The 9,429-nt window shown below is 37.7% G+C and overlaps 1 protein-coding gene across 1 annotated transcript in view; it reads left to right on the forward strand.

Annotated features, from left to right (window-relative positions):
• PCDH10 (protocadherin 10) overlaps window positions 1-8,727 on the forward strand; it is a 60,593-nt gene extending 51,866 nt beyond the window's left edge. The window contains exon 5 of the mRNA XM_033215270.1: window positions 8,196-8,727. Within this exon, the coding sequence (XP_033071161.1) occupies window positions 8,196-8,266 (71 nt within the window). The 3' untranslated portion in view covers window positions 8,267-8,727. The remainder of the gene's footprint in view (window positions 1-8,195) is intronic.
• The last annotated feature ends 702 nt before the right edge of the window (window positions 8,728-9,429 follow it).

Raw genomic sequence — 9,429 nt, forward strand, 5'->3', positions numbered from 1 at the left:
TCATTAATAATGTTTAGAAGTAATTTTATAAATATGCGTAAATTATAAATATTTTTAAAGTTTTTTTGTATGCATAACTTTGACTAGTATATGTACCCAATTAGGCTTGATCCATGTAAAAAGAACACAGGTTAAGTCAAACTTTCTGGCTTTTTGTTTGTTTGTTTTGTAACACACCCATAACAATAAGTAATAAAGATAAAGAAAATGTTAATAAAACAATTAAAATATGTAACAATTGTAAAAGGCATTTTAAAATCTTTCCTATGCATCTGACTTCAACTAATATTTTCAACAAATATTTTTGAAGAAGTCTTAACACCTTCAAGTTTTTAAGTCTGTGTTCATCAATTATCTTCTAACCTCTACTAGCAATTAATCTTATTTTCTATTTTTTAAGCAGATCCCATAGGATGATAGAATTTTAATGCAGAACAGGGCCTTAAAAATATTTTGGTCTGAATCCCACCTATGAAGAAAATAACACAAATATAAGTCAACTCATGGAAGAACCTAACAATAAACCTAACAACCTACCCTAATCCTTTCTCTTGACTCTGAACTCTCCACCTGTGCCAATCTATGTTTCCATTCTCTGTGTCTTATTTTAAATTGAAATCTTGGGAGCAGTTATATTTGAAAATATGCAAATAAATTATATCATCTAGAACCTCACTTTATATTTTAAAATTTCCACTTCTTAGTATGTTCATCCATAATGATGATTCTCTTATAAAAGGCACTGTTAAATTTGGTCTAAGAAACTAAAGACAGTTCTTACTGTTCTTTTATAGATTTATATTAAAATGAAATGTAGGCATTTTTATTCCTCTTAATGACAAGTTATATTGGTAGTGAGTAAGCACAATTAGAGCCAAATATGAGTATGTCTCCCATAGAAATCACATTGAACAAACTGCTGCATCACCAAGAGTAAATCTGACTAACCTGATTTTACAAAATCATCATCATTTCACCCAATAATTTCACCCAGGTTAGCTCAACGTACTTCAACTAATTTAGTGAAGCATTGAAAGAAAAATAGGAAGGCATGCAAAGGATAGTTTAGTCATGTACTATTCACCCCATTGAAGGAGGCATTCCCACCATAGGGTTATGGGAATGGAGACACACACACCTAACAGTGGACAGACAGATGACAACGACAGCAAGTTTTTAGTCAAATATTCTCACAACCTTGGGGAAGACCCTGCACAACAAAAAAGGCCATGCTGGCGTTGCACTCAGGGAAGGAGCAAACAACCTCCCACTAGAGGATGTGATTGAATTGTTTGAGTAATTCTATGGGTCTGGGCCTGGAACTGAAACCTCACTACTTAGGGATAAAAAGGAATTATGCCAGGCACGGTGGCTCACGCTCGTAAACCTAGCGTTTTGGGAGGCCGAGGCGGGCAGATCACCTGAGGTCGGAAGTTTGAGACCAGCCTGACCAACATAGTCTCTACTAAAAATACAAAACTAGCCGGACATGGTGGATAATGCCTGTAATCCTAGCTACTCTGGAGGCTGAGGCAGGAGAATGGCTTGAACCTGGGAGGCGGAAGTTGCAGTGAGCCAAGATCATGCCATTACACTCCAGCCTGGGCAACAAGAGTGAAACCCCATCTCAAAAAAAAAAAAAGAAAAGAAAAGAAAAAGAAAAAAAGGAATTGTGCTTGGGGATGCCTAATAAAGACAATTCTTTGGCTAGGGGAATCTTATCTTTGGGATCAGAGTGAAGAAGGCTTAGGGCATTTGAGGCTCTCTCGGTTATACAAGATATCAAGACAGCATGTAATATTGGGCCTTAATTTTAGACCCTCATTAGCTCATTGAAGCCTTGGCATCAGTTTATATCTTTGTCATAAATAGATTGCTATGCAGTGGAAGAAACTCCCTAGGATGTGAAGTATGCACTTGACCAGGGTAAAGAGGGCTATGAATGACGGAATCTTCAAAAACGTAAACTTCAGTGGTGTCCCGCATATGACCAATAAAGAAAAGTGAGGGACTTGTGTGGCATTATTGTAGAGAATACAGAGGGATGTGGATTTAAGCTAATCCATACCTATGGCAATAGCAGGGGTTCTATTTGCCAGTTAGTAGCTTAAATAGCAATTCTTTGAGGATAGCATTATGCCTCTTACTTAACCTGACTGTTCAGTGTCTTGAGGGTACATGGAAGTTGCACTGAGTACCTTCTTCAAGAGCCCAACATTGTCTATTTTAAGAAGTAAAGTAAATGCCTTAATCATTATCAATAATGTTTACAACTTTAAAGGAATAAGAAGTGTTCTGATGAGGCCTTGTATTGTGGCCCTAGTACATATAGTGATATTTGTTGCCTTGATTTTTATATTGTGTCTCTGTGGGGCAAGAGATTCTCAGAGATCTTTACCTCCATGGGGTCAACTGTTAGACAACAGACTGAGAGATTATGAAAATGTACAGAAGAAGGCATTTTCCATCCGGGGCTTTTGGTACAAAACTGACTGCCTTATGTTTGGCCAGTTATGCTGACCCTTTCATCCTGTTGTTTATCAGGGACATCCTGACAAAGGGATGAAAAGCAGTAAAATTCCATTGAGCTCTATCATGTATAATGGTGGTAGTTGATCCATAAAGTGTATCAACATGTTCTCTCAGTTGTTCCCAGGTTGTTAAGAGTTCCACAAGTGAGTTGATCTCTTCTAGCACTGAGGCATCAGACAAGAGGCTGAGGAGAAGTGAAGCCACTCATTCTTGCAGGGAGGCTATATTAGAGGGTCCAGTTTGGTGCCAGTCTGTTGAAGGAAGTCCTAGGTAGCTATGCAGAACTTATGGAATGTTAATTTCATGACTCAGGGCATAATGGCCAGCTTGGTATGGAGGATCAGAAGCCCAATGTCTATGAGAGTTCTCTATTTCCAGAAAAGCACAGTATGTGACCAAAAATTGCCGCGCTAAAGATGTATGGTGTAGGGCCAAGGAGAAGTCCACTGTCAGCTTATGGCCATGGTATAGAGATTCCAGGAGCAATGAGAAGTGGTCAAATTATATACCTTTATCTGAATTTTATTCTCTCTCTCTGTATCCAAGATTCCTTCTTTCTTTTTCTAATAGTTTTTCCCTTCTATACTCTGCTCATAGTTATAAACTTTTTACTTTAGCAAGCCTTAAATAATTATCATAAAGGTTAGGGGCCCTTTCCAAGGAAATGGTTGCATCATAGGGTTTAAGAGCCCCAGACTTAAGTTGGGTTTTAAATAACACCTACGCTATGCCATAAGGGTGTCATGGATATTTTACTCTGTCAAGCTAAGAATCATGATCTTTGTTGCAATAGAGAAACAGACAACATTTTGGCACAATGGAAGAGTTCTGGGGTCATGACCCAGAGGTCATTCTCAAAACCATTGTCTGCTATAGGCATGCAGCCTTTCTCTTTTTTTTTTTTTTTTAATCTCTCTGTACAAATTTCCTCAGAATATTTTGAATTTCTAAACATGTAAAGTTTAATAGTCACAGCTTTCAGTCTGTTTCCTGATCACTCTTGGTGGAGACTTTCTGTGTGGTTGAGGGTAAAAATGTTGGGAGCCTAGCAGTCCACCTGTAGACAGCTATCTAATTCCCCAGTGAATATCAGTCAGTGTCTGTCCTCAGTGCTGGAGTCCGCATCTAGTAAGGTCGTTTTGACTGTGAGGCAGGCATGGCAGTGAAATACTTTTGCATGCTGGTAAACAGCAACACTAAGAAAAGCCTAGGTATTTTGGATAGGGTTTTTCACTGGGAGAGTAGCTGCATTACCTCTCCACTGTTTTAAGAGGGGCTGGTAAGAAATGCTCCTAAACTCTCTCTCTCATTATTTTTCTATTAGTGCCTTGACCATGGGCTGCCATGGATGTCCACCTTTGTACCCCTGGGAGTCAAGAGGATGCATGGGATGCATTGAGGGAAACAGTTACACAGGAAATGGGCAAGGTGGCTACCCTTGCCTGAACGGCGGCTCTTGTTAGGCAACCTGGGAGCCGTGCTTAATTCTTTCTAGGGTATCAGTCTCCTTCCTTTCTACAAACCTGACAATGTGTCATCCCATGTTCCTCCTGGGGGTGTACAGTCACAGTTAATATCCACGTGGCTGTCCCAAGCAGCTAATGGAGGTCACTAGATTAGATGCTATAACCAGAGCTCTAGATTACCCTTGATAGGCAGGACTCAAGCACCAGCCTACCTTTAAGGTGCTGTGTTGTCACTACCTTTTTTTTTTTTTTTTTTTTTTTTTTGAGACGGAGTCTCGCTCTGTCGCCCGGGCTGGAGTGCAGTGGCCGGATCTCAGCTCACTGCAAGCTCCGCCTCCCGGGTTTATGCCATTCTCCTGCCTCAGCTTCCCGAGTAGCTGGGACTACAGGCACCCGCCACCCCCCCTCCCCCCGGCTAGATTTTTGTATTATTTAGTAGAGACGGGGTTTCACCGGGTTAGCCAGGATGGTCTCGATCTCCTGACCTCGTGATCCGCCCGTCTCGGCCTCCCAAATTGCTGGGATTACAGGCGTGAGCCACCGCGCCCGGCCGTGTTGTCACTACTTTTACGGGGAGAAGACTCAGAGACATTTGCCAAAAACAGACCAAACCCAACAGTCAGTCATGCCCAGGTACAGTCAATTAACAAGAATTGTTCTTTTGGAGAAAAACAAGAGCTTCCTAGAAAGGGAAGAGAAGGAACAAAGTGGTACTGGAACCAATTAGTGGTTTGTTCGCATGTGGCCTTCCTAGTATCATGAAACCACATAGCCAAAAGCAATGAATTAAAGTAGACCAGGTGTCCTTGGTCATGGTTGGAGGTCACCCTTTAAGAGGTTATTTTACTTGGCTCCTATTCACTCTATTGGTGAGGGAGGGATTCCTGCCCTGGGTTTATTGGGATGGAGAATCTGCAACTGGACACTGGACAAATGGCATCTACAACAATTTATTAGTCACATCTTCTCACATCCTGGGAGGGGAGGACACTACATTCTGCACAGGACCATATGGAGTTTGCACTTAGAAACAAAGGGAACAACCAGGGACTGTGGGAGAAAAGCTTTGTGTTTCAAGAAGTGCACCCTGGTTCCAAGGGGATGATGTGATTAGCTTATTTGAATAATTCCATGTGTTAGCAGGGAACTGAAACCACTACTAGGAAACCCAGGATAAGGAGGGCCTGTGCCTGGTCTCCTTGATAAGTAGGATGGTTTGGTTAAGAGACCTCATTTTCTGGAGCAGAGTGGGAAGGGAACTTGAAGTTAGACTTTTTGAGTCCTTCCTAGTGATGTCAACACACAACAATGGGCCTTAATTTTAGGCCTCAGACACTAAGGGTGAGCAGTATCTAGTATGAAAAAGACCAAAACTCTATGTGAACACTTGAAGAATTTAGGTCTTGGTCAGGCTTGACTCATGCCAAATTTTTCTGTTGTTAAGCTTTGATTCTTTGAAAGGGTTTCCATATCATCTTCTAAACTAAGTGGACCATTTTTGTAAATAAACTTTTCATGAACACAGGATCCCCCAGCTCCTTTGTAAACTTGTGAGAGAATCTCTTTGTGATTAAGTTCTGAAATCTGGTATTGTGTAACTTGACGGTCCATTTTCATCCATGTTGCAGGCACTTTGTCAGCTCTTTCAATCTTCAAACCCAAGTCTTTCAACTTTTGGAAATTTTCTCGAGTTATTACTCTCATCATTTCTTCCCTTATTTTTCTTTATTTTTTTGTATCCTTCATTATTTGGATGCTGAACCTCCTCTACTGCTCTGTCAATTTTCATTGCTTTTTCTTTTCTATATTTTAAAAATGTACTTTCTGGGGTATTTTGTTAAACATGTATCTATTCCAAACCTCTACTGAGCTTTTTTATTTTATTATTACTATTATTATTGTTACTTGAATTCTAAGAGTTCTTTTTGTTTTCTGAATGTTCCTCTCTTAAAGTACTTTTAACTCTTTGTGTATGCAATACTTTATTTTATTCATCCAAATATATTGATGACAGTTTATTTTACATTTCATTTTTTTCCAAATAGGGTCTCCTATAATTATGTTAGAGACTTTTCATAATGTTTTATGATACTTGGCTGTCATCTCATAATTAAGAATTTAGGTACTCTAAAATGCTGAAGATAAATTCTGTCCCTGTGTGAAGGACTTGTTGAGTATGTTTGTCTGTAGGGTAATCTGGCTAACATTTAATTGGAGAACTCCTGGTCAATATGCTTAGGCATATTTTTCTTCTTGGTCTTGTTGGATAACCAAGAGAAATATTTTCAGGTCTTCTGCCTGGAGGTATAAGCCTGAGTACTTGAATTCTGAAAAATTAACTAGGAAAAAAAATCTGAAAGACCCAAGATCCAGACTTCTTGGTATGACGATTGCACTTTAAACTGTACCTGCTATTTTCTAATATAGGAGCGCTCTGTTTCAACCTCCTTAGAGAATAATAAATCTCCTGTCTTCTAACCAGAGGGAATAGTTGATCACCTACATGTGCACAGTTGATGAGGACATCTGGAGGTCTAACTGCTTCTTAATAACATTTTCGGTCCTTTTTATTAGGCTTATTTTTACCCCTACTTCAGAACTAATTTGTGCTATCAATTATTGAGCCTTTGGAATTTTCTGTGGGATAAACCAGGTTTCTTCTTCACACTCTTAGATTCCAGCTAAGGTTTTAAAATTTTTGCAGTTAGTATGTCAATTATACCTTTTTATCTACTTACAAACATTCAGAATGTTGTCATAGTTATTTCCTCAATTGTTTGTCTTTTATTTGTCATTGTAGCTTTTTCATTAAACTTTTTTTCATGTTCATAAAGTTTTAGGAGGAAGGAAGTTTAGTGCATAATTGACCTCTCCCCTCTCTGTAACTGGGAGCTTGAAAATAAACTATGGACATAGTAAGTAAAGTCTTATATAAGCATAACGCAGAATGTCATGTGGAAATTTGATCTTACATTATTGAGAGTTTGAATATGGGATTCTCTTTAGTATTTTTTATTTTTGCTGTTGTTAAGGCTATATAGAAAAGCATTGATATGTTTGAAATTGAATCACAATTTGGAATTAATAATTAAAATTTTAAATATAAATAATTCATTTATTTCATTACATATCAATAAACAAAATAATAAAATATGTAATTTATTTTTCCCTATGCCACTATTACAATAACTTATTTTTACTTTTTTTGTAATGTCATTATCTTGAAATCTAAAGTAATTTTAAAACAATAATGTTAAAACCAAAGGGGTAATATGCATTGTTACATTTGTTATAGATTAGAATAGTGCTTATTTATTCAATTGTCTTTAAGGTTATTATATTATATTACAATATAAAACTTAATATAGCTTTTCTCTCATTGCATTAGTTTATTTACCATATTACTCTATTTTGAATAGTGGCCTGAAATTAGTGTCCAAATAGTATCAGACAACTAGCAAGCTTCAGTACTTGAGGTCAATTTAATTACACTGTGCATGACAGAAACTAGGCCATTTGGGCATTGCCTTTGCCACCAGCAATTGACACCTGAGTGTTAATGAGCTGATAATTAAGAGTTGGCACATACAGACACATTTTACTATTTAAGACTAAGATAACCATATGCTGTGTAACTTCTGTGCTAAGTACTTTGTTAGCTCCCGAATTTACACAATTATATTTGTGAGTTGTGTTTTTTTTTAATTTCAATTTTTCATGTTAAAAAAAGATAAAAACTGTTACTTACAAAATGTAAGTAACTGTACTCATCAATTACAAGTTATGAAACTTTCTAAAACTAGCAAGATTATATTTGGAGAGAAATGTATTTGGGGAAAAGGAATGCAGAGTTTGTGTAGTAGAATTACTTTTAGTTTAAAACCACATTGACAGAACTTGCATTCTGAAATGCTTTTTGTAATATAAAAAAGTACCTAAAGCAATGTAACATGACTGTTTTTATGTAGGACTGACAGCCTCTGTGATGGCCCATAATGATTTTCACATCCTAACATTGACAGCCTTGAGTAATACCTCTCCCCTGAATGTAGATGGGATATAGTAAGCCACTTCTAAAAAATCAATATGATAAAAGTGAAGTGATTTCACATGTGACATTAGGGTATCAAAATGCTATTGTTTCCATTTTGAAGAACTTCTTATATACTGTCTTACTATTTTTTGGATTCCTTGCAGAGCTGTTGTGGAGGCAACTACGTGGAGAGACCCATGTGGCACAAGATCAAGGGCTGTCAACTACCACATGAGTGAGCTTGGAAACAGACTCCCAAGTTGAACATTCAGATGAGACTACAGGCCCTGCTGACAGCTTGCAACCTTCTGAGAGTCCTTAGCCAGATGCACCTAGCTAAGCTGCACTAAAATTTTTGAACCACACAGATTGTGCGATAATAAATATTTGTGGTTTTATGTTGCTATGTTTTGGGGTATACTGCCATGCAACAATAAATAGTTAATACATTATGTAGGTGAGAATCTTATTGTCTGATATAGTAATATGAAGTAGTGATTTTTCTGGTGTGATGTGGCTGTTTTCAAAAACAATATTGTATAATGTACACATCCTGTTGCTTTACTTTCCTCTTCAATTTTCAGTTCTTGCTGACTCCTCTTTTCCTGACCTTGCTCACAAAAAATCATCCCCACCATTTTTGGGATTGATCTATTGGCTTAAAAAAAAATAAAGCTGTCCTCATCAGATGAAAAATGTATTAACTTTAGTGAATTTTAGTTGTGGGAATTACTTCTAATTTTCTTCTTTGAAACAGTTTGCTTTCCATAGAATCCTCTGTAGGACATATAGCCTTTTATATGCAGATTGGTATAATTATGCTTTGAAATAGCTCTGAATTCCCTGTAGCTTAAACTGAGAACATGAAAGGCCAAATGTTATGTCGAACTGAAGGATATAAAAGTGCACATACAGCAATCCAAAATGAGATATAGAAATGAACAGCTTTCACACAGTGATGTCAGTTTTTGACAGATTATTGAAGGGTCTTTACAAGTGCAGAGACTGCCACTGGTAACATGAAAACTCTGCCTGGGGATAGCCTTATTAGCTAGTATTTTGTATTTCTTCAAAACCAAAAGGTGAGTAGATGTTAAGCAAAACAAGAGAAATACTCTGTGATGAAAGCGTTAACTCTCTTCCCAGAAATGACATCTGGTTTCAAATGGCAAAATACAGTGCGATCTAGTGATGGAATCATCTACCCAATCTGACATTCTAGAGATGGCAGCCTAGATGAGGTGCTTACATTTTAAGAAGTAGATAGAAAACCGACATGGCAATCTTCACCTCCATAGTGATCCCAGTGACAGACAAAGACCTCTTCTGCACAGGAGGGGAAACTATTGAGCCAGTGACAGACACATCAAGAGTATTTAAAGCACCCACATTCTGTTT

The sequence above is a fragment of the Trachypithecus francoisi genome, unplaced genomic scaffold (assembly GCF_009764315.1).
Source record: "Trachypithecus francoisi isolate TF-2019V2 unplaced genomic scaffold, Tfra_2.0 Lachesis_group1, whole genome shotgun sequence".
Classification (NCBI taxonomy): Eukaryota; Metazoa; Chordata; class Mammalia; order Primates; family Cercopithecidae; genus Trachypithecus; species Trachypithecus francoisi.